Raw genomic sequence first — 25,035 nt, 5'->3', positions numbered from 1 at the left:
GTAGTATGGGGGAGGGTCAAAGAAGTGAGCCCCTTGAGATAAATGTCACTTCAAAAAAAATAAGTCAGGGTTTGTTCCCTGCCTTTTTAAAAAAAATTGATTTTAGAGAGAGAGGAAGAGAGAGGGGAAGAAAAGGCGGCGGGATGGGGAACAGATGGATTTGTTGTTCCACTTAAGTGCCCTGGCCAGGGATCAAACCCGAAACCTTGGCATATCTGGACAATGATCTAACCAACTGAACTATGGGCCAGGGTTCCCTACCCCCCCTTTTTTCTTCCATGTAACATCTTGTGAGTACACAGGCATTCTTTGATAGTATACACCTACATGAGATGATAAAACCAACCAAAAGCAACTGGTGAAGCCTGGCCAGGTGTAGCTCAGTGGTTGAGCATCAACCTAGGCTAGGACCTTGGAGATCATGGCTCGATTCCCGGTCAGGGCACATGCCCAGTTTGCAGGCTCGATCCCCAGTTGGGGGCCTGCAGGAGGCAGCCGATCAATGACAACTCCCTCATCACTGGTGTTTCTATTTCTCTCTCTCTCCCTTCTTCTCTCTGAAATCAATAAAGATGTATTAAAAAAGAAAAGAAAAGCAATTAGTGAATATTCATTTGACTGCAGGGCAGGGAAAAAAATTTCTACAAAGAAATCAGAAGGAAAAACATATAATCCATTAAATGTAAAGTATGTGCCCTGGCCAGTGTGGCTCCATTGGTTGGAGCTTCATCCTGTGCACTGAAGGGTCACTAGTTCAATTCTCAGCAGGGGCACAGTTCAATACCCAGTATGGGAGGCAACCAATCGATGTTTTCCTCTCTCTCTCTCTCCCTCTCCTTACCTCTCTCTAATATCAATAAAACAAAACATAAAACAAAAATAAATGTAGAGTATCTGCATGAAAAAAAATCCCACAAAATCAGGCAACTACAAATTGGAAAGTTGCAACAAAAATGGTTGATATTAATTAACAACATGGTTTGAACTACATGGGTCCAGTTACATGCAAATTTTTTCAAAGAATACACAGCCCTGGCTGGTGTGGCTCAGTTGGTTGGAGCGTCATCCTGTGCACCAAGAGATGGCAGGTTCACTGCTCAGGGCACATACCCAGGTGGCAGGTTTGGTCCCCAGTTGGGGCGCATACAGGAGGCAGCCCATCGATGTTCCTCTCACATCGATATTTCTTTCTCTCTCTCCCTTCCTCTCTCTTGAAAGAAAAATACAGTCTGGCCAGCGTGGCTCAGCAGTTGAGCATCGACCTATGATCTAGGATATCACAGTTCAATTCCCGGTCAGGGCATATGCCCAGGTTGCAGGCTCGATCCCCAGTAGGGGGCGTGTAGGAGACAGCCGATGAATGAAGACTCATCATTGATGTTTCTCGCTCTCTCTCCCTTTCCCTTCCTCTCTCTGAAATCAATAAAGACATATTTAGAAAAGAAAAAGAAAAATACAGTACTATAAATGTATTTTCTCTTCCTTCTGATTTTCTTAATAACAGTTTCTTTTATCCAGCTTGTTTTATTATACAAATACAGTATAATACATATAACATAAAAAACATGAGTTAATCGACTGTTTATGTTATCGGTAAGGCTTTTGGTAAACAGTAAGCTATTATTAGCAGTTAAGATTTTGGGGAGCCAAATTTATATGTGGATTTTGACTGTGCAAGGGTGGGGGGAATCGGTGCCACTAAGTCCCACATTGTTCAAGGGTCAACTACATATAAAACACTCTAACTGATAAATGAGCAAGAGATATGAACACATAATATACAAAAGAAACATGGCTTAAAGACCTGTAAGCACTGAATATGTTCAACTTCCCACCAGCAGGAGTGGAAGAAATACAAAATGCCAATTAAGCAAGTGTGTACCATTTTTCACCCATCAGATGCACAAATATTTTTTAAGAATTTACTCAAACCTGGCAACCATGGAGTAAAATTGACACTCTTCTATCACTCTGATAGGAAGCCAAACACCACCTTTCTTCCTTTTTTTTAAATCCTCACCTGAGGATATTTTTCCATTGCTTTTCAGAGAGAGTGGAAGAGAGATAGAGAAAACATCGACTGGTTGCCTCCCACACACGCTTGGGCCTGGGCTGGGGATGGAGCCTGCAATCCAGGTACATGCCCTTGGCTGGAATCAAACCTGGGACCCTTCAGTTGCAGGCCAACGCTCTAGCCACTGAGCCAAACCAGCTACGGCCACACCACCTTTCTAGAAGGTAATTTGGTCTTATTTACCCCACTTTCAGAAATCTATCCTAAGGGGATCACTGGAAATCTGGACAAAGAGTTTTCTAGAAGGATGTTCATTAGCATATTTTTTTGGAAAACCATGAGCACGTGGTAATAGAGTAGATATTACATACAAATTATGATATATCTGTGTCAGGGACCACTATGCGGCTATTAAAACCACATTACTCAATCAGGCTTGTAGCAAGATGAAATGTATTTTTAAGATTTATGTCCTGCCTGGCCAGCATGGCTCAGTGGTTGAGCATCGATGTATGATTGAGGAGAGGGTTCAATTTCCAGTCAGGGTACATGCCTGGGTTGTGGGCTTGATCCCCAGTAGGGGGCGTGCAGGAGGCAGCTGATCAATGACTCTCTCTCATCATTGATGATTCTTTCTCTCCCTCTCCCTCTCCCTTCCTCTCTGTGAAATCAATAAACGCATATATATAAAAAAAGATTTATGTCCCAAAGTTTCATAATGTGAATCGAGTTTGGTTTTTTACCTCCCCTCACTGGTAGTCTGCTGTATTTATGAGGCATGTGTCTGTGATTCAAATTCTAAGACCAAGAAGACATACAAATTTACAGTTCCACAGAGACCTCTGGATAGGTTGCTGTGCATGCTTCACCCAGTGTGACCAATGCACTGAGCTCCCCTTTGACGAGTAAGACATTTTTCTGCTTCTCAGGTACAACTGATGTTTCTCTCAGCTCCACTGGATAGGGAGCCCTGGCACCCTAGACCCAGCAAACAGATTCACCATATGCTGACTGTCACAGGCCCAGGACCTGAGAGATGCCCACTGGCCAGGCCTGACAGGTGCAGGGTAGGTGACCCTAAGCATGGAGCCCTTAAGGCCCACTGAGCCCCATTCTTGGATCTGTACCTGTGTGTGCTCTCCTTGGGAAGAATGAATGACAGCTCTGCTCCTGCACTGCTCTCCAGGGAGGCGTTGGGGACGTGGTGGTGGACCAGCCGGGAGATGCCCTCTGGGTTGCAGTGAGGCTCCTTCACTAGCGTCATGTGGTAGCCTGCACCTGGAACACAGTGAGCCCCACATATGAAGCTGTCTCCCACGTCTCCTGGCCTACCCAGGGCCTTTGGGCTCATGACCATAGCAGGCTCATGGGAAAGGGGCTGGAGAGCAAGGGGGCAACTGAACCAGAATGAATGCATCTCAGAACTCCTCAGACCTATCCTGAGGGTCTTGCCTCCTGCTCCCTAGCTGGGTAGAGATGATGGCGAACTTGAGCGCTGAGCATGATAAAGAGGTGGAACCCAAGGCAGACTTCAGACTTCAAGTCTCAGAGGCTGTGGTAGATGCTGTCCAGAAGACCTGTTCTTGCTTTCTCAGGAATGGAACCCCAGGATGGAGGCCACCCTGTCCAGTCTCCACCAGCCTGATGATGACTACACTGGGTCACCATCTACTTGACAGGGTAGTGTGCTGGCCAGAAGAAGCTGCAGAAGGAAGGTATGCAACGCTTGGGGTATCTTGTCTTCTGTCTTTGCTCCTTCCCACTGGTAGAACATGAATGGGACCTGGCATACTGGACCATGAGCTGCCCTCGAGAAAGGAAGTCCATGCCTATGTAGCAAAGAGGGTCCTGATTCCACATGCCACTCACCAGTCATGGACCATGTCGCAGGCCACTTGCTGGTTTGAAAGCTGCAACGTTGGCAAACATACTTGGCCTCTCCAAGGGCAATGCTAATCTTGTCAGCCCTGGCTCTCGACTGTTATTCCATTGATTGTGACTGATTGTTTTTCTAATCAAATCAAAACTATCTGCTCCACTTCCCTCCCTCTTCATTATTACAATCCCCTCTGCTTAGGGCCCTGGGTCTCCATCCAGAGGTAGCAGGAAGTCTAGGGAAGCTCTCTCCCTGCCTGATCTCACTTTTACTTTCATGAAAGTTAACAGTGGGCACTTTCTTCCCTTTTTTTTGTTAATCTTCACCTGAGGATATTTTTTTCCATTGATTTTTTAGGGAGAGTAGAAGCGAGGGAGGGAGGGAGAGAAAGAGAGAGAGAAACATTGATGTGAGAGAGACACACCGATTGGTTGCCTCCCGCATGTGCCCCAACTGGGGCTTGACTCTTCGGTGCATAGGCTGACACTCTAACCACTGGGAAACACTGGCCAGGGCAACACAGGGCACTTTGTTCAGCACACTGGGCCAGTGACACTGCCCCACATAGAATGGAGGATGGACTGTCCACCCCACTTCCCACTCACCATATTTCTGTTTGAGAAACAGTGAAGACCCACAGCACTGCAGCTCCCCCTTGGCCATGATGGCAATGCGGTCCCCAAGCAGGTCGGCCTCATCCATGAAATGGGTGGTCAGCAGGATGGTGCGGTCACTTTTCTGTTGCTGAAGAAGGTCCCAGATGGCCCTTCTGGAGACGGCATCCATGCCTGAGGTGGGCTCATCCAGCATCAGCACCTGGAGGGCAGAGGAACAGCCTGTGAACAGGCCTGGGCTCGCTGCATCGTCGGCCCTGTGCAGCTCAAGTTCCACAAAGATGCAGCAGTACCACCCTCACCAGACTGCCCATCGAGGGTGCCCAGGGCCAAGGTTCCTGAGCCACAGCTGCAGAGCCAGCAGCCAGCCCAGGCCGAGTGGGAGCTAGAGGGCAATGCCTTGGGAGCCCGCTACCACAGGTATTTGCCCACTGCATACGGGAGCCCTGACCTGTGCTCTTTGGGGGATCAGGCCCGCTGCCCTGTACCTTGGAGCCCGCTATGAGGGCGATGCCAATGGACAGCTTGCGCTTCATCCCCCCGCTCAGGAACCTGCTGCGGGAGTCCCGCTTGTCCTCCAGGCTCAGGATGTGCAACATCTGCTTGACCTCTTCAGGGCACTTCTGGCGGGACGAGCCTTTCAGCTGAAAGAGCAGGGGGCACAGAAATCTGGAAGGGGCTGCCGACGGGGGCCACCCAGGGAGCCACTTAGTCTTGGCATTGCCTCATCCTTTGTGTACGGGTACCCAAGTTCTGGCTTCCCTCCCGCCTCCCCTACTCCAAGTGTATGGGAGGCTCCTTGGAGCAGGTCTAGGTTTGCCCGGAGGCTGAGGGCTCAGCTGGCTGCCTGGGGCACCCAAGCATGCAGGCTAGGGAACAAACGGGACAAGGACAACCTCTGAAGCCCACGCCCTGCTGGCTCACCTGAGCATAAAAATACAGGTGCTCTGCAACTGTCAGGTTGTCAAACAGGACGTCGTGCTGTGGGCAAAGGCCCAGGCTCCTCCGGATTTGAACCATGTCTTGTGAAATTTCATACCCGTTGATATACGCCCGCCCGCTGGTCGGGGGGAAAAGACCTAAGGCCAAGGAGAAGACCAAAGGCTTAGGTTCAGTTGAACATCCTGCCAGTCAGCACGAGGTGCAATGGCCTCGTCACGTGATGCACTTTTACCTCGATTTACCTGAGCACCCGCCTGTGAGTGGGTTTGCTGGTCACCCGGCTCCTGCCATGGTGGCCATGTGGCCCCTCACCTGTGAGCATTGAGAGGGTGGTGGTCTTTCCTGCACCATTGTGGCCGAGTAGGACAGTGATCTGCCCCTCATACAGGTTCAGGTTCAGGTCTCTGACAGCTGCTTTGCCTTTGTTTCCCACTCTGAACACCTGCAGGAGGGGCAGAGGCGGCCCTGACTTCAGGGGCCCTCAGGAACTTACTCCATGGGTCCCTCCCACTCCCAGTGTCCCCAGTCAGCAGGCAGAGGTGGGAAGTTTCGGACAGAGTGCTGACTGGTGGCCATGCTGCCTCCCACTGGTCTCTGCCTCCCCGACCCCCAACAGGTTCCCAATATCCCTGGCATCTGGCATCAAACACCTGTGAGGCTAGGGCCTCACTGTGCAGCCAGCACAGCAAGCGTTCACTGCAAAGCTGCTGAGAGGTTAAGTCTGAGCAGGGGCACACATTACTGACTCAACCCGGAGTCTCCACATTGGGCCCTGTGGACACAGTCTGAGTGGTGGCCAGTGCCTGGGAGAGCTGGTCAGAGAGCAGCCCCAAGGATCCAGGAGGCAACAAGGCCCAGAGAAAGTCATCAGCTTGGAGAGAGCCATGGGCGAGGCAGCAGCTCTTAACACCTGTGACTCCGAAGTCCCCCTTCCGTGCCTGTCCCCACAGGGTGTGACACCTTGGATATGTGCTTGATCTTGATCCCAGCTACCAGGTTCTCTGGTTCAGCTTCAAAGTACTCTGTCTTGAGGGCTTTCTCAGGGTCATGGTCTTCTTCCTCTTTCCCCGAAACTGTTCTTGGGTGCCCGCACCAATATGAGGGCTAGATTGGAAATCAGATGGGTCTCAGATGGCTGATTCATATCAGGTCATTGTGTTTATGACAAACAGAGTAACAACTAACTGACATGCTAAACACCCAGAAGCTGGCCCTCAGTCTTCCTTCTCATAAGTTGCTGCAGAGGAGACACTGCTTAGAGCCCAGGGCTGGGTCAGGATCCAGCATAGCCCCCCACTCTCTACTCCTAGCTTCCTAATCTGCCATACGGCATGATGGCAACTCACAGGCTTCTTGTCCTATCATATCAACTCAGATGTGACACGGAGGGAAAGCAAACAATAGCATTTAAAACAGACAGGTTATTAAATGTTCCAGTCGAGTGATATCTGGGCAGAAAATGAAGGAGGCTGTGTCTCCATGCCCCCAACTGCTCCCTTACTCACCTACACAGAAGCTCGTGAACTAGGCAGGAGAAGCCAAAGGGCCAGGCTCCCTATTCTATGAAGAAGCCTCACCCCACCCTGTCTAGAGAATGACTCTCTACCCTTTGTCTAGACAAGGACAACCTCCTGCCCTGTCTAGAGGACAATGCCCTCCACCCTCTTTCTGGCCATCACAGGGACAGGCTGTGCAAGGGGCAAGAATATAATCACAAACTGTACATATGCCCCACCCTCAAGGGAGGCCAGCAGGCATAGGTAACAGGGACATGGGCAGGGCCACAGGTAAGGTGAGAACAGGGCCCTGGAAGAACTCTCAGCAGAGGTAAGCCTTTGAGGGGAGAATTTATCTCATAGCTATGTCCCCAGGGTATTTCCAGTGCCTGGAGTAGTTCTGGTACACCATAATCCACAGGTTTTAAGCCACACATTTTGACCATTTTAAGTGACTTTGAAATCAGACTGTATCTCAGAAATCATGGAATGCCACAGTATTAAAATACTAACTGTAATTTTCTTTCTTAGTAATAAAGTAACAGTGCCTCTAAGAATCAGTGGCATTTTAGATTTGATCGATTATGTAGTGGACACTTGATAAATACTTGTTGAATCAAAGAATAAACATTGAAGTGACACCTAACTAACCATCAGTAGGAAATTTGTTAAATACATGGTGGGACATCCATGAAATACTATGCAGTCATTAAAAAATGAAGTTGACTCATAAATATGCATATATTTAAATATGGATATATTTATAAATAAAACAAAATTTATAAATATGTAGAAACAAAAATCTAAAAATATGTTTATAAATAGACCTATATATATATATATATATATATATATATATATATGTACTTAAGATATGTAAGGTGTACTCATAGGTTAAAAAAAGCAAGTTTGAAGCATTTTTACAATATGATCCCTTTTTCTAAAAATAAATGTATACGTGATATATACACATCCATGTATGCTAGTGGGAAGTCTATGTATAGAAAAAAATTGGAAGAACTACACAGCAAAATGTCAGCAGTGTTCATCTCTGGATAGTGGGACTGTGCTGTATATTCCAGAAATGCTATCATTTTTACAAGAAGCTATATTACTTTGTGCACAGAAAACCCAACAAGTGACAAGAAAGAGAGGCTGAGGGTGAGGGTGTGCTGGTGCTGTGGGTGGTGGGCCAGTTCCAGCTCTGTCTCTCAGACCCTGGAGTGCAGGGATCACCTCCGGAGGTGGGGGTAGTCTCAGAGCCCTTAGGATATACTACTCACCAACTGAGCGCAGGGTAGGTCCTATATCCTGGCCCAGCTAGGCACTGACTGTCAGGGACTGGAGAGGGCCCCGAGTAAGTGCTGGGGAAACCTGCAACCCTCACCCCCAGGTGGCCAGCATGAGGAGCAGGGGCATCAGGACTCACCATGATGAAGAAGTACCAGGGCTGGGGCACACCAAACTGCCCTGGGAGGATGGCCTCCACGTACCAGGTCACCAGGCTGTAGAGGACAGAGTCCAACAGCAGCATACCCAGCACTTGCCCAAAGGAGAAGTCATCGTCCACATTGACAGGACTCAGGAGGTCTCGCCACTGGACACCAGTGCCTGGAAGATACATCAGGAAATGGGCCTAAAACAGACCTGCAGCCCCTTCCCCCTGCCAACAGCAAAGTCAGTATGGCTTCTTCCTTCCTGCTTTTATAACAAATCTGATGACTCTCTTCAAGTCTTGAAGGTAAGAGTTAAGTCACAAAATCAGTGTTACAGAACCAGCAAAAGCTCATTAACTGACTAGATGGGCTCATGTCGATTTATGACATACGTAAATATCCGTATATATAGTATGCATATACATACACATGTATGCACACACATACACATACATACATGTGATATTGGGTAAGGCCAATATTGGAAGAGTGTGTATTTCATGTCTTTTTAAAAAGGGAAAAATACTTCAGACACAGAAAGCTTTTAGTGGTGCTCATAGTGTTCTGTCTTCTCTGTTTTGCAACAGAACAGTCCAAACGATGCTTGGGGATTCTGTGTAGCCAGATGACCTTCTGTTGGCTCAAGAACCTCTGATGAAAATGGCTGCTCTCTGGACTTGGTCAATGTTCACTTTCAAACAACTATAAATTTGTCTGTATTAAAAAAATTTAGTACAGAACTTTGAAAAATGAGAGGTGTCATACAGTTAGATTCTTCTCTGTAAATGGCTTTTTTTTAAGTATTTGAATTCTGAAAGAGACTGTGCATTAAAAGCCCACATTGTATTTCACACTACTAAAAACATGGAAACATAGTTAAACAAAAGTGTTAGAAGACATTGCCAACTGAAGAAAAACAATTCTGAGTAAAGATAAAGCCACACTGAAGGTTCCTGCTACTATCCACCTGCTTCCTTCCATAGATCCCCCCCTCCCTCTAACCAGAGGCTACAACAACTAGGAACTGCATGGTTGGAAAAAACAAGAGCATTTAGCCTGAAAAGAGAACACCTGGATGGGGCAGGGCCCAGATGGTCTTAATTTGTACACAGGTCAGTCATGTAGAAGGGAGATTGCATTTCACTCCCTGCTAGTGAAACCAGAACAACAAGCAGAAGCTCCAGGGACATGATGCCAGCACAACACCAGCCTCGCAGAAACTCACCTGTACCCGAACCTCCTCTTGGAACCAGAGTAAGCGAGAGAGGTGGGCCAGCCTGAGTCCATCCACCTCTCCAAGGCCCTTCTGTGCGAGGGATTTAAGTGATCTGGAAATGAATGGGGCCTCCTAAGAGGTGAGCTCTGCATCCCCAGAGACTTCCCAGCAGGTGATGGGTAAAGGGTTACACTAGGTGCCCTTTAGTCACTTTAGAGGAGCAGGCCTGACTCCATCAATTGAAATCCGAGCTGCTACTGCAGGTTTGCAAAGTGGGAGCCCACAAGGCCAAAGTCAGCCCAAAGAAGTGTTTTATTTCATCCATATATTTTAAAAATCAGTAAATTTCATAAAAATCAAGAAAAGAGCCTGGCTGGTGTGGCTCAGTTGGCTGAATGTTGACCCAGGAATCAAGAGGTCACAGGTTCAATTCCCAGTCAGGGCACATGCCCAGGTTGTGGGATCCATCCCCAGTAAGGGGGTGTGCAGGAGGCAGCCAATCAGTGTGTCTCTCTCTCTATCCCTCTCCCTTCCTCTCTCTCTAAAATCAATAAAAACATTTTAAAAAAAGAAAACAGTGTTCTGGTCTGTCCCTTGTTTTTCTCTTGGGTCTCCTCAACCTCATTGCCAATCATTGCAGGTTTCAGGGGACCAGGAAGGGGAGCGATGCTAATTGTACCACTTTACAGAGGGCTAGGAGTGGGTCAAAACCCATGGACTTTGACAGACAGAGAAAGACAAACGCCATATGATTTCACTCATATGTGGAATCTAAAAACAAGCTAAACAAGCAGAACAGAAACAGACTCTTAGATACAGAGAACATTTTGACGGCTGCCAGATGGAAGGGGGATTTGGGAGTTGGGTGAAAAGGTGAAAGGATTAAGAAGCACAAATCGGTAGTTACAGAACAGTCAAGGGGATGTCAAGTGCAGCATAGCCAATAGTGTTGTAATAACTATACAGGGTGTTAGATGGGTACTAGATTTACTGGGGTGATCACTTCATAAGTTACATAAATGTCTAATCACTGGGTTGTACACCTGAAACTAACATAATATTGTACATTATCTGTAATTGGAAAATAAACTATTATTTAAAAACCCAAACATGGATTTTGAGACCTGGCATGTAATAATTCTGAATGCCTCCTGATGCAGGCAGAAACTCAGAGGTAATTGAATAGAATCCCATGTCGGCAGGTGCAGATGCTCACATCCAGTGTTTTCCTGCAGTAATAGCTGGTTCCAGGCAGAGCTTTGAGGGAACTCAAAGCCTGGACTACACCAGCCAAGTGGTGGATGCCAATGACCTGTCTTCCAAATGCATCACTCGCTTAGCTGTCCTGATGTGTCTATTACTGGAGCTGGAGGTGCCTCTGCTTAGACTCTCTCTAGGTATAACTGAATCAGCAAGGGAAGATTGTGAAAAGGAAAATACTCACCTTTTGCTTCAAATTTTCCAATGAGCTGGGCTCCCATTGCCATGGCGACATTGGACAGGAGACAGGAGAAGAGCTTCTGGCTAAGAGTCATCCAGTTGTATCGAGGAGCAACGAAGAAGTAGGGGATGTATGTAAAGAAGTATAGGCAGCCCCCGACCGCTGCTGCCATATTGGCTACAGATGGCGAGAGAAAGGTAAGTGCAATAAAATCATGGGCGAGAATTTGCATAAACGTGTCAGAAGGAAGCCCATGAGCCTCAGGACCTCCTCTCTGGGACACAGGTCCTGGTGCTGGGGAACTCGAAGCTCGGCCTGCAGTCTATTCTCCAGTCTGGGTGCCTGTGCCCTAGGGAACGTGACCCCGCCCAGGGCGGAGGGGTCCTCCTCACCCTGGGCCGCCGCATTGGTTTTCCGGCCCTCTCCTACAGACTTCACCTCCAGGTGCCTTGGCACTGCGCACCTGACATGACCAACACTGAGCCCCGCACCCCAGCCTCGCTCCTTGCCTGGTCTCCCCCTTTTCACTCACTCCTTCATCTCACAGATATTCGCTGAGCGCCTGTTCTGTGCTAGGCCCTGCTCCAGGCACCAGGGAGACGGCCGCAAACGAGACAGACAAAGCCTCAGCCCACCTGAGTTCATAATCCAGTGGGGATGCACACAGTCAACAAACGAGCAACAAGGCAAAGAATGAGGACAAGATGTTCCCTGGTCAGGGGCTGTGACTGTGACCAGGTGGCCAGGGAAGGCTGTGACGAGGTGATAGGTGGGAAAGACCTGAGAGAGGTGGGGACTGGGTCATGGAGGTGTGGGGAAAACAGCATGGCTTTAGTCCATACTGGCAGCCCTGAAATGCTTTGGTCTTAAGACTCCTTTAGTTCCCCTGGGTGGGCGTGGCTCAGCAGTTGAGCATCGACCTAGGATCCAGGAGATCACGGTTCGATTCCTGGTCATGCCCGGGTTGCAGGCTTGGTCCCCAGTGGGGGTCCTGCAGGAGGCAGCCGATCAATGACTCTCTCATCATTGATGTTTCTATCTCTCTCTCCCTCTCCCTTCCTTTCCCTGAAATCAATAAAGACATATTAAAAAAAAAAAAGGCTCCTTTACTCTCTTAAAAATTACTAAGGACATCAAAGAACTTTTGTTTATGTTGTACACACACACACACACACACACACACACCAGTGTTTACTGCATTGGGAATTAATACTAAGAAAATTTATAGATTTTTAAGAAAATAATAAACCCATTATAAGTTAACATAAATATTTTTATAGAAACAACTCCATTTCCCATTATTTAGTGAGACAAGTGCATTGTGTTACACTTTTGCAAGCCTCTGCATGTTTCACTTAGATTACAGACGAATTGTCACAACTGCTTCTGCATTCACTTAGTTGTGTCACATTTTTTGGGTGAAGTGAATGAAGAAATCAGCTTCACATGGATAAGTAGTTAGAAAAGGGCAGGCATTTATAGCCTTTCAGATATCTGTGGATTATTCTCTTTTGACACTACACCATTCAACAGGTGGTAGTTTCCTAAAGGTTAGGTGCCATGTGCAATAAAACTAACCAGTGAACTTTTCATACTGTTACACTGAAATCCATTGGTCTAACTTGCACTTTAAATGGATTAATCTTCTTGTATGATTTTGTAACATTGGTCATTTGAAAAGTATTGCTTTTTTTTTTTTTTTAAATATATCTTCATTGATTTCAGAGAAAGGAAGGGAGAGGGAGAGAAAGAGATAGAAACATCAATGATGAGAGAGTCATTGATCTGCTGTAGCCCACAACCAGGGCATGTGCCCTGACCGGGAATCGAACACCTGACCTCCTGGATCCTAGGTTGATGCTCAACCGCTGAGCAGCTGGGTGAAAAATACTGCTTCTTGAGTTATGCAGATCTAAATGTTGACACATTTTATTATAAAACAGAGGACCTAAATAGACATTTCTCCAAAAAAGGACATACAGACGGCCAACAGACACATGAAAAGATGCTCAACATCACTGATCTCCAGGGAAATGCAAATCAAAACCACAATGAGATCCCACCTCACATCTGTCAGAATGGCTGTCATCAAAAAGACAACAAATGTGTAGGTGAGGATATAGAGAAAAGGAAACCCCCATGTACTGTTGGTGAGAGTGTAAATTAGTGTAACCAACATGGAAAACAGTATGGAGAATCCTCAAAAAGTTAAAAATAGAACTACCACATGACCCAGCAATTACATTCCTAGGTATTTATCTGAAAAAAACAAAAACAATTATTCAAAAGGATATATACACCCCTATGTTCATTGCAGCCTTACTTACAATAGCAAAGATATGAAAGCAACCTAAGTGTTCATCAATAAATGAATGGATAAAGATGTGGTACACACACACACACACACACACACACACACACACACACACTCTGGAATATTACTCAGCCATAAAAAATGAAATCTTGCCATTTGCAACAACATGGATGAACCTAGAGAGTATTATATTATGTGAAGTTGGACAGAGAAAGACAAATACCATATGCGATTAAGAAGTACAAACTTCCCATTATAAACTAAGTCATGAGGACATAACATACAGCATAGGAAACATTATGTACGGTGACAGATAGTTACTAGACTTATTGCGGTGATCACTTCGTAAGGTACATAAGTGTTGTACATCTGAAACTAATATACTTACTGTATGTCAATTATAATTAAAAATAAAATAAAATAATTATTCAGGGATGTACTTCAACACCCAGAAAATTGGGTCCATAGGAAGGTGCAGAGTACAAAAACTCTTCACTCTCTGGGTTTCTTTTTATGCCAAATGAAACTGCCAGGTTTTCTGGGGCTTTATCACCCCTCTGTCCTCTGTTCCCAGGGGTCAGGAAGACTCACCTTTGCTGAAGAAGGTGCTGACCATGAAGCTGAAGGAGATGGAGGAGATGGCAAAGCAGACCAGGAAGACCAGCACCAGGGAGGGGTCGCTGTGTGCGAGCACTGCCACGTCCTGCTTCACCTGCGTGATGCGCCACCCCAGAGGTCAGCACGCACAGGTTACAGCAGCGAGGGTGGAGACAGTGAACGTTCTGGCCACAAGTGAAACAGGTGGGGGGCGGGGAAGGGGCTACGCTGACCGGGAAACCACTGCCCCTCTCTACTGAGCCCAGGCCGGCTCCCCTAAAATCTGCAAACGTGGAATCTTGGGGGCTCTGTGGTTGGTACTAAGGCTGCCTCTGGCTCTCCCATCAAGTTGAATGCCATGCTCTTGACATCAGACCCCATCTTGAAGCCCCGTTTACCTTGACACAGAAGAGCAGGGTCATGAAGGAGACGGCAACGAGGAGGAGGAGGAAGAAGAGCAGGAACCACGCAGCCCAGTGCAGCCAGCTGCTGAGCCCCATCATGCGCATGTACTCCTGGGGGAACAGCGGCACGCGCTCTAGCACAAGCCCTAATGCATACGCAGACACGCACGCCCCGACACCCCACCTGCCCGACGCCCCTGCCTGGGCACGTTCCCACTGCCATGCCAGGCCCCGGACCTTCCTCACATGGACTTTCCTCAGAACCTCTGTGTGTGTGAGTGTGACTGCAGATGTGCGGTGTCATACATAGGCCAAAAGAGGACATGGGACACCTGCACCACAGGCCAGGGGCAGGAGCAGTGACACTCACACTGGCCAGAGGCAGAAGACATGGGTCCTACTGGTGTGTCAGTCCTTGACCTTGGGGCATGAGGAATTTTGCCCTCTGATTCCCAGCTACTACTAGCCATCTTTCCCTTCACCCGAGTGTGCTCCCTTGCCCTCTACTCAGCCATTACAGCCCCCTTTCCCATAACCTCGTGCTTTGGTCAGGGCCTGAGGTGGGCATGCACTGTGTTGACTAAGCTAATGAACTCCCTCAGCAGTCCTTCATTCCTTGGAGCAATTCCAAACTCCTGGCCTGTGCTTCCCAGTCTTCTCTGGGTACCCCTGACTGACCCCCAAGAAGCTGTGTGGTGGGGCAGCTGGTGTTGGGGTTTTGAGTCAGGAGAGTGGAGCCCGGCCCCTCCACTGTCTAGTACCAACCACACTTATGCCCTTGCTGCAAAGTGTGGCTGCAGGGCTGTTCCAGGATCAACAGTGGCTGTGGGAATTCTTTAGAAGCCAGAGGCACTGCCTCTCCTCCTACTATTCTGAAATGAGGGGTACAGACTATTGTTGTGAGGGGCAGGGGCCCCTACAGGAAGGACAAGAGCATAGTGATGCTGGGGACAGGCCTTCCTCGAGGCCCCCAGTCAGTCTGTCAGGAGGTGTGGTGAGGAAACCCAGTTATTCCACTGACCAAACTGACCAGAGAGTCCCAGAACACATAAGGCTGTGATGCTCAACGGAGTGGCCAGTGGCCACATGAGGCTATTTCAATTGAAATTAATAAAAGTGCCCAGTGGTGACAGTACTGGACAACAGACACTGGACATATCCATCCATCATCATGGAATGTCCCATTGGATAGCGCTAGTCTGGAGGAGGGAACCAGCACTGACTGTCTCTTGTAAGCCAGGCTGTTGATTTTCCAGCTTCTTCTTATCTCTAGAGTGGCTCTGTTCAACAGAAACAGACTGCGAGCCACATACGTAATTTAGAATTTTACAGTAGTCACAAAGAAAAAGTTAAAAGAAACAAGTAAAATTAATTTCAACAATGTATTTTACTTAACCCAGTATGTCTAAAATATTGTTTTTTCGACATATAGTGAATATAGAAAGTACTAATGGAACAGTTTACATTCTTTTTTTCATACTAAGTATTCAAAAATCTGGTGTACATTTTACACTGTCAGCATGACTCAGTTCAGACCAGATACACCGCAAGTGCTGAAAGCCCCAGAGCTGTAGCTCCCGCGTTGGACAAAGCAGCGCCAGGGCCACGTTCAGTTCTTAGTATACTGCACACAAAATATGGTGCTTTCTTATGGTTTTTAAAATCTGGGCATATCAGGACTTGTTTCAAAGAATCCCCAAAATGACGCCTGCCTCACTCCAAACTGCTCTGTGGCTCCAGCACCCACAAGCTGCGCCTGCCCAACAACAGGGCCCAGGACACAACCACCCCACAGTGGCACTGTGCCTAGAATCAACTTGCCAAATGTTTTAAGGCCAAATGCAAATCAGGTTACCTTCAGTTTCCTCTCCTTTTCCTGCACAACAGCCCTGATGATGGTGAGTGAGGTGTAAATAAAACTCAGCATGAGCAGCAGGGGGAGCTGGTACTGGATGGCCACGAGGAAGGGGTCCGAAATGAAAGGCGGGTATGGGAACCTCTTTGCGATCACGGTGAGCTTCTCAAACAGCTGGTGCGTGGAGGCGTTTGTGTGGTACCGCATGATGGCTCTGTCCACGGCGTGCTGCACAGCCAGGAAGCCTTCTCGGATGTACCCTGAGGGTGGGAGCACAGGACATGCTAACACATGCGGTCAACATGTGTTGGAAGAGCTGCAGCATGGGGTGCTCCCACCTCAGTCATGAGCACTGAGCTATACCAGGGTCTCCCTGTTGAATGGGGCCACAGAGTGACATCGCCTAATGCCCTAAGGTCTCCCTCACTCTTCTAGTTTGTAGGGACCTCCAGAATTCCCAGGCGTGTGGCCCCTCCTTCTCCCTTCAAAGCCATCCAGGCAGCATCTCTTTGACCCTGCTGCTGCCATCACATCTTTCTCTTACCCTCTCTTCTGCCTTCCTTGTCCACTTTTAAGGACCTAGTGATTACGAAGGCCCACTGGGATAACCGACAATAATCTGGCTGTCTTAAGGCTAGCTGATTAGCAACTTTAATTCCACCTGCCACCTTAATTCCCCTTTGCCATGTGTCTTGACATATTCACAGGTTATGAGGACTATGATGTGACATCTTTGGAGGGCTATAATTCTGCTGACTAGAGAGCTCTACCCTTGAGTTACCATCTCAAAAGGAGGCAGGCACCACAGCCCAAAGACCACTCCTTAAGACCTTTGTGTACCTGTGGTTTCTCTGTGCTGGCCCTTTTAGACTCCCCAGAATGGTTTGTAATAAAATTCTTAAAGTGAAAAGGGCGTGGGAGGAAGTGATAAACTGGGGATATGGTACTCCAGTCCAGAGCTAAGCTTGGGAGGGACTGAGCCTAAGGAAGGAGTGGCACGGCCACAGGAGAGAAAAAGGCAGCCTGAGCTTCTGAGGCCTGAGCCCAAGAAACAGAGGAGGAACAAGGGGTGCAGGTCTGGGTGGTGTGGGTACCCTCACTTATAAAATACAGTGACATTTAGAAATCTGATGTCCTCTAACACAGAACTGCCTGTGTTCCAGCCTCTAGGAAAGAGAAAAGCAATATGCCAACCATACCTCCACACAGGTACTGTGTGTTTCTTCTGTTGCCCTTAGGTTTAAGTCTTTTTATGGTTGTGGTAATAGTAGGTGCTCAATTAAGGTCACCCATTGTTGTGTTGGGTGGGGGTTTGATTCACATATTTACAACATACCTGCAGGGGAGCTAATGATATCCCCACTGAACAGAAGGGATCGTTGAGACCCAGGCAGTTGAGCCACACAACCAGTGGCACGGCAAAGGTGAGATGGGACTCTGGCGAGATGGGCTTCAAAGCCAATGTCTTTCATAACATCACACCAACTCCCCCATGAAATATCCTGCCTGCCTGTTCACATACAGCTCTCTCACGAGGCTTTGCCATGTTACTACATGGTCTTCATCTTCACGACTTGCGTGCTGCTCAACACTCTGAGGGATGATGCCATCACTCTGTAATCAGTCGTTTCCCATTGCTGAAATTTTTGTGACCACAAGTAAAGCTATGGTGAACATATGTGTGCATATGGGTTTTCTCCTTCTGTTAGACTATTCCAGGGTTAAATTCTTATCAGGGGAATCAGTGGGTCTAAGGAATGGACCTTTAGGGGTGGGCTGGGGGACGACATTGCTGAGTCTTCATGCTTTTCTAACTGCTTTGTACACATCCTTTATATAACAAAAGATATTTACCCTTTGTCACTTGCTGAAAATGTTTTCCCTTGTCCCCTGCTTTTATGTCAATATCATGTCCTTGAAATCTGTCAGTCTTTTCCTGAGAACTTTTTTCTGTTGCTTCTAAGCCTAGGGATTTGTCCAGACAAGCAGGAGCTCTAGCCCAGCCCCCTGGGTCTCAGCAGCCAGTCTCTCCTGCTACTGATGTGGTTTTTCCTTAGCTCCAGGTTTGGTGACCTGTCCAGAACCTCATTCTGGGGCCTCTTGCACCTCACCTTGCCTTGTTCCTCTTAGTTCCTCTTCTGGGTTTAAAATCTTGTCCTGGAACAGGCCTTGACACCAGACCATCCATAAACCCTGGCTGCACACATTCTGCCTCCTACCTCCCTCCTGCCTGTCTGGTTCTCCATTTAGGGACATCCCTGGGTCATTCCATCAAATCCTCTAACAAGCTCTGCCTCCTGCAGACCCTCTGGAATCCTGTGTTCTTTGCAACACTTTGAATGCTATGGAACCTACACTTGGGTCTCAGCTGAGGGCAATGTCTAGTCCTGTTACTTCTTGGCTATCCAGCATATTCCAAGATATGACCATGCTTCAGAGGAGACAAACATGCCAACTACCTGCTAAAGTCACATGGGACAGATAAAGCACTGACAGGATATAGCTACCTAAGATTCAACTTCTATAAATATTCCACTGACTCAATTAAACCACAGACCAATTAAACAACCACAGAGTTTTTTTAAAGAGCCTATAAAACTGTATACAAAGGTGGCAAGGAGAAGGAAAACATAAAACCAAGCCCAAAAGATTCAATGCAAACCGAAGCTCCCTAAAAACTGAAATATAAATGTTTCATTCAAGAGCAGTGTCTTCTGAGAAACAGGATGAGAGCCTTTGCTATTTTCAAAGATTATTTTAGTCTTACAGAAGACAGTTTTCCAGGATGTTCTCTTCCTTCTCTTACAAAGAAGATCAAATATTCCTAAAAAGTATTTCTGCAGAGAAATGCAAGGTGGCTTTCCCCCATGTGATTATCACCAGTCACCACCCTGGGGTAGGGGTAGCATGACTCGAAAGGTGCTTCTCACCAGGTTCTCCACCATCGGGGGATGCAGGTTCCCTCGGTCCCGGGTTTGGGAAAAGTGGGAAAAGAGAAGTGGTGTGCCATCCCTCTGTCTCTTTCAGGAAAAAGGAGCCTGTTTGGGTCCACATATAATTTCTTCGCGTGTAACTGAACCGTAAGTGGTATTTCACCTGTGGAAACAAAGAGAAAACCAACTGCTCTGAGGCATCCAGAGAGAGGAACAAACTTCTCTATCAAATGAGAGAGGTTAGGGAACTCTGTTATTCTGTGAACTCACCACTCCCAGTGCCCTGCCCGCCCTCCGTCAATGTCCACGCGGTCTCTGAATGTCCAAGTGAGTGGTCCTGCCCCGGGGGGGAACAGGGAGCCCCACAGGGGCACCTGGGGTGTTCCTGGGTCCCTCTTTTGCCATCTACCCACATGAACTCTACACAAGTGGAGGGCCTTCAAAATAATGCTAGAAGGATTTGATGGTTTCCCAGTCTTAATGCCAAAAAAGCAAAAAGCTTTTTTGGGGGTTTGTTTTAAATACGTAATAGAAATGCTAATGCCACATCATATTTCAGTCCCAAGTATCTGCTACTTTCTTATCCTATATGACTTTATCCAAAGAAGCCTGGAGACCAGTAACATCTTTTATGAAATGAGAGGACATAAACGGGCCTACGGTGATGGCTTATAGGCTGCTGTCTTCAAGCAGGTAAGGTTTCTAAGTTGCTCAGGCCTGATGGGCTAAACATCCCCAGGGCTCCCTCAAGTAGGGACCAAGATGGCAATACTGGCCCCAAGGGGAAAGTCAGATATTTCCTCCTAGGCCGGCAAAGCACTTTTTTAGGCTGAATTAGTTTGGGGTGGGGTAGTGGGGGAAGGACTCGGCTTTGTGGGGCTGAGTCCTCACCGCCAGGGGCAGGGGGTCCTTGCTGTGGTTGAAGGTGTGCTCGAACACCACGGCGGCCAGCACGTTGGAGGAGCGGTTGTCATACTTGATGTAGTCCTCGAAGCTCTTCTCCGAGGGAAAGCCGCGAACTGTGAAGAGCATTGAAGCTGAGTTGCCCAATCTTCTGCACCACTTGAAAAATCTGGACGGTTTGGTCATTTGCAGATAAAAGACCGAAAACTTACAAGTTTCTCTAGGGTTGTGTAAACCTTTCCTAAGACCTCAGAAGGCTTTTGTTTTTGGCAGAGAGGTAGGCTGCTGTGAAGACGGGCAGAACCTCGCAATCACAGCCGGCCCTGGGTTCTGGTGAGACTGGAGGCAGGGCTGGCAGTAATGCCAAGTCCATATCCCTCTTCCATGAGGGCGGTCACCCTGCACTGGATTCCAATGCCAGGGATAGCCCTCTTATCGCCATGATGGTGTACTTTAAAAATGTGAGTAGACACTAACATATAGCTTGTTAAATGATTCTCTATCACCCAGATGCCATTTCACATAAAGGGTTTTACTGTAATCACGCAGTGAGGGACCACGGATCTGCTCCTAAGTGTTTGCTATGCTGAATTTAACAAGCCACAGGAGGTATATACCAAAATTAAGAGGGGGGGAAAAAAGGGATAAGACTTTTTATCCTGCAAGCAAAGAGCTGGAAAAGGTGACTAGCATATATTTACCAGCAGTGTCCCTCTACAAGCTTCCTCATGACACATTTTAAAAAAATTCTTTACCTGAGGATATGCTTTTATTGATCTCAGAGAGAGAGGCAGGGAGGGAGGGAGAGGGAGAGAGAGGGGAGAGAAAGAAACATCATTTGGCTGCCTCCCATACACGTCCCAACCTGTGATCAAACCCACAACCTAGGTATGTGCCCTGACTGGGAATCAAATCCGCAACCCTTTGGTGTACGAGACGATGCTCCAACCAACTGAGCCACCCAGCCTAGTGACTCTTTTTTTGAGCTGTTCTCCCAAAACCACATCCCTGAAAAGGTCCTTGGCACGTGCTCTCGAACTGCATCTTGCCCCTGTAATTAAAGAGCTTTCTTTGGGTACGTGGCCACCTATTTTCCCTGTGGGTAATCAGGTGCTGCTCAAGCTGTCACATGTCACTTCATTTGGCCCTCACAACTCTGGTGCCTACTTTATAATAAGACATGACACAAGTCCTGGCTGGAGAGCTCAGTTGGTTAGAATGTCATCTCAATATGCCAAGGTTGTGGGTTTGATCCCTGGTCAGGGCACATATAAGAATCAACCAAAGAATGTGTAAATAAGTGGAATAACAAGTGATGCTTCTCTCTCTCTCTAAAAAAAGAAAATTTTTTTTAAATCAATTTAAAAAAAAGACCTAACACAGAGTTGGGGGATTCGCCCTGGCTACACGGCCAACAAAGGAGATGCTACGTCTGGAGAATGGCCTTGAACCCCACAGAGGGAAGGATCCCACAGGACATCTCACCTCTCATGTTGATCACCAATGCCCTTTTGGCTGTCTCTGTGATGGTCTTCACGGCGTCGCTCTGGGACGGGATGTAGACAAGCTCCCAGGTATCTCCTGGAGGAGGGAAGCTGAAGAACAGGGGCAGCTCTTGGATTGACTGGCTGGGGTATATGGTGGCCTTGGGCACGTTCTCTGACTGGATCTTCAAGCGAAGCCAAATCAGAATCCCAGAAAACAGCAATGGTAGGAGGAGTTCCAAGGCCGTCACCAGGACCTTCCGCTTCTGGAAGAGGAATGAAATCACATGCTAATGGATCGAGAGGCACAGGAGTGGGCTCACAGAGTCCCCTCCCCTGGGGAGACCCCCTCCTCCAAACTTCACTCACGCCCTGAGCCCCTGCCTCGCAAGGAACCCACATAGTGGGCATGCACTTCTTTCTGCCATGTCCCCAAGAGTGAGACATACCTGCAAAGTGTAGTTCTTCCAGAGCAGGAGTGACAGCTGCCTGAGTGCTGCCATCCTCTCACCTGCAGGGACCCTCAGCACTAGTTACAGACCAAAGACAAAAAGTTAGGGTGTGCCACGAAAATAGGTTTTGTGTTTGGGGGAGCACAGGGGAAAGTGGGGAAGATTGAATCCTGCGATACATAACCTCTCCATGTTTCTCACTTTTTTTTGTATCATCTTAACTCAAAATAGCACACATGAGAGAGAAACAATAGTTCTATTCCTTATGTTTAAAAAAGCACACTGTTTTAGGAAACTGACCTTCCTTCTTCCTGAAACTTAAGATCAACAACAGGCTTTTATATGCAATGTAACTGTTAGAGTGGCATTTATCATTTGATAAAAGCTATTCAGATGTTCTCTGTAGTTCATCTGAATGTGCTATTTCTTAGCAAAATATTCAGGCTGATGGAATTCCTCTCCATGACTGGCTTTACTCTCACCCAACACAGAGCCGGTAAAAGGAAACTCAGCTTAGTGTGCTTGCTTTGGGGGGCGATTTCTAAGCTTGGAGAGGGCTGTGGAGGGAGGGAGAGGAGAGGCCTGGGATGGGGGCCCTCACTGGCTTTGTTGACCGAGGATCAGGAACACAGGAAGGCAGACATGTGGGTGGGATGATGGAATGTAGCTTCCCACCATGAATCCTAAGGATCAGTATCTCCTGCTTTAGCTGGGCATTGGTATGTGAGCCTCCCTCAAGAGTGGTCATTTTCCTCCAAAGAAAATCTTGTCACCATGAATGTTATATTTAAATCTGGTACATAAACTGGGAAAGTCTGCTGAGAGATTATCAAGCATAAGACATAGCAGAAACAAGAGTGGAGGTTTAGAAAGGCCTCTCTCAGCCCTGGCCGGGTAGCTCAGTTGATTAGAGCATGGTCCTGATACACCAAGGTTGTGGGTTCGATCCCTGGTCAGGGCACATACAAGAATCAACCAATGAATGTATAAATAAGTGAAACAACAAATTGATGTTTCTCTCTCTTTCTCTCCCCCTCTCTTTGTCTCTCTAAAAATCAATCAATAAATACAAATATATATATATATATATATACACACATACATATATACACATATACCCGCACACACACACACAAATATATATATAAAAGAAAGGCCTCTCTCAATTTAGGGAAATCCATTTGACTAGATTTCAGGTGTGAGAAGCAGAGACACTGAGCCCAGAGGTCATCAGACGCTTACCTGCTAGAGAAGGAGGTAGTCACGTTCTGGAAGCTGCGGGCATGGAGGCTGAAGTGTGGACTAGGCTGCTCAGACCTAAGGTGGGCAGCAAGATTGGTAGAGGAGGGGAGGCCCCAGGAAGCTCCTGGTCACTGTCCACACACCGAGGATGCAGGTTGAGCGAGAGGAACCCTTCACAGCTCACAGTCCTTTAAGTGGGAAGAAACCTCCATGACTCACTGGGGAAGAGTTCTGAGTTCAATGAATTGGCTCCACGATCAGGCTCATATTAACCCAACACCATCCATTAAGCACGTTACAATCACACGGAAGACAGACAAACGGCTAGTCAATCATTCATTAGAGAACACAAGCTAACAGTACTACCCGAAGGACCTGCTTTGAAACCCAGTGTGCGTGGAGTGAGAGCTTGTTTTTTTAAAATGGCTAGTTTCACTTTTCGCTCCAGTCAGTTGAAAATAATTTCCATTAAAGCCCTTTTTTCAAAGTAAGCTCATGCTTTTTTTTCTTTTAAGGAAAGATGTGTCCATATCTGTCTAATAATAGTTACTCAAAATTTATGCTTTAAAATGTAGTCAATAAATATTTGTGTATGTGGAGACAACACAACTGTAAGAAGTTACTTATTAATTTAAAATATGGCTTTCAGTTAACCACATGGTTAAAATGTGAAAAAATTAAAGCTAAAATAGTATAAAGTGCTATTAAGCTGCAAAGTAATAAATTATGCCAATTCTTTTAAAATTAACAAGGTGGAATACTGTCTTAAAAATTGATTGTAGACAGGTAATAGGAGAGCAGTGATTTAATGATATCCATGGAGGCCTGTGTTTTATGAAAGGTTTCTACAAGCGGGTTAGACTAAGAGGGGCCAGTCATCCCAGGGTCATCTGTCCTGGCCAAGATAGAGGAAGATCTTTCTTCCTCTGTCTCAAGAGGGGAATGTTAAAAAAGGTCACAGTTCACAGAAGTCTTCTGGTCTGTCCAAGGAAGGACACATCAAGCTTAACCCTATCTCTCTAGGTCTGGAAGGAAGTAGGGTGGTGGTGGGGGGGGCAGAAAGACAGACCCTCCACCTTCCTACGAGGCTGTACAGCAGTATCTGGAAACTGACCTGAGTCCTGGGAGAGGCTCCTGGCTGCAGGTTTCCTCCGGGGCTACGGGAGGACTGGCAGAAAGGAGGCAGCCCTGCACAGAGGGCTCTGGGGTGGGGCTGGCAGGGTGACCTTGGAGATCAGGAGCACTGACGCCTCTTGGGACATCAGGAGGGGCCTAGGGTTCCCTGGCATGACTCTCTGCCACCTTTGGGCAAATGGAGGGCGCTAGAGAATAATTTGAAAAATAAACATAAAACATCCCTCACCAACTTAGAAAATCAAAGAGCAAAACAGATCGCAAGTATGTTACTTAAAACAGAACAGATCCAATAACAAAGAAATACGGATTTAGGAAAACAGAGACCAGACTGCAGGGGTGGCTCTTTGTTCTCTCCTGCTACATTAAAAGATAAGAAGCTTTTATAGTATATACTTCTGTGTTTACACAGCCTCCTAACCCAGCTCTGGCTTCTTGTATCATTATCCCTTTATAGACAAAGAAACCAGGAGGAAAAGCCTGGCCTAGGATCACACAGCAAGAAAGCCACAGAGCCAGGATCTGAACCTCCCTGGCTGTGTTTGTAACCACTATACTACTACATCGCTATGTATACTAAAAGCAGTAAACATCTTTATAAAATTTGCATATATACTGCCTCTAGAACATAATAGTAGAAAAAAAATTTAAAAATGCCCCTTGAGCCCCACCACTTTAGTAA

General features: G+C 47.1%; 1 protein-coding gene across 2 annotated transcripts in view; it reads right to left on the bottom strand.

Annotated features, from left to right (window-relative positions):
• ABCA3 (ATP binding cassette subfamily A member 3) overlaps positions 1-25,035 on the bottom strand; it is a 46,897-nt gene that overhangs the window by 15,873 nt on the left and 5,989 nt on the right. The window contains exons 2-17 of one of the 2 annotated variants that reach the window (XM_087815706.1): positions 23,220-23,407; positions 21,975-22,054; positions 21,527-21,791; positions 20,030-20,157; positions 19,136-19,301; positions 16,206-16,465; positions 14,345-14,461; positions 13,941-14,061; positions 11,039-11,212; positions 8,372-8,553; positions 6,407-6,550; positions 5,759-5,888; positions 5,429-5,583; positions 4,993-5,148; positions 4,496-4,706; positions 3,142-3,292 (exon numbers count right to left, since the gene is read on the bottom strand). In XM_087815706.1, the coding sequence (XP_087671832.1) occupies positions 3,142-3,292; positions 4,496-4,706; positions 4,993-5,148; positions 5,429-5,583; positions 5,759-5,888; positions 6,407-6,550; positions 8,372-8,553; positions 11,039-11,212; positions 13,941-14,061; positions 14,345-14,461; positions 16,206-16,465; positions 19,136-19,301; positions 20,030-20,157; positions 21,527-21,791; positions 21,975-22,028 (2,414 nt within the window). In that variant the 5' untranslated portion in view covers positions 22,029-22,054; positions 23,220-23,407. Of the gene's footprint in view, positions 1-3,141; positions 3,293-4,495; positions 4,707-4,992; positions 5,149-5,428; positions 5,584-5,758; positions 5,889-6,406; positions 6,551-8,371; positions 8,554-11,038; positions 11,213-13,940; positions 14,062-14,344; positions 14,462-16,205; positions 16,466-19,135; positions 19,302-20,029; positions 20,158-21,526; positions 21,792-21,974; positions 23,012-23,219; positions 23,408-25,035 lie in introns of those variants that run through there. The other variant, XM_087815707.1, reaches the window with a different exon arrangement.

This window comes from Miniopterus natalensis, chromosome 3 (assembly GCF_054644295.1).
Source record: "Miniopterus natalensis isolate mMinNat1 chromosome 3, mMinNat1.hap1, whole genome shotgun sequence".
NCBI classification, from domain to species: domain Eukaryota; kingdom Metazoa; phylum Chordata; class Mammalia; order Chiroptera; family Miniopteridae; genus Miniopterus; species Miniopterus natalensis.
Note: the sequence above shows the minus strand (reverse complement) of the source record. Positions and strands in the feature narration are given on the sequence as shown.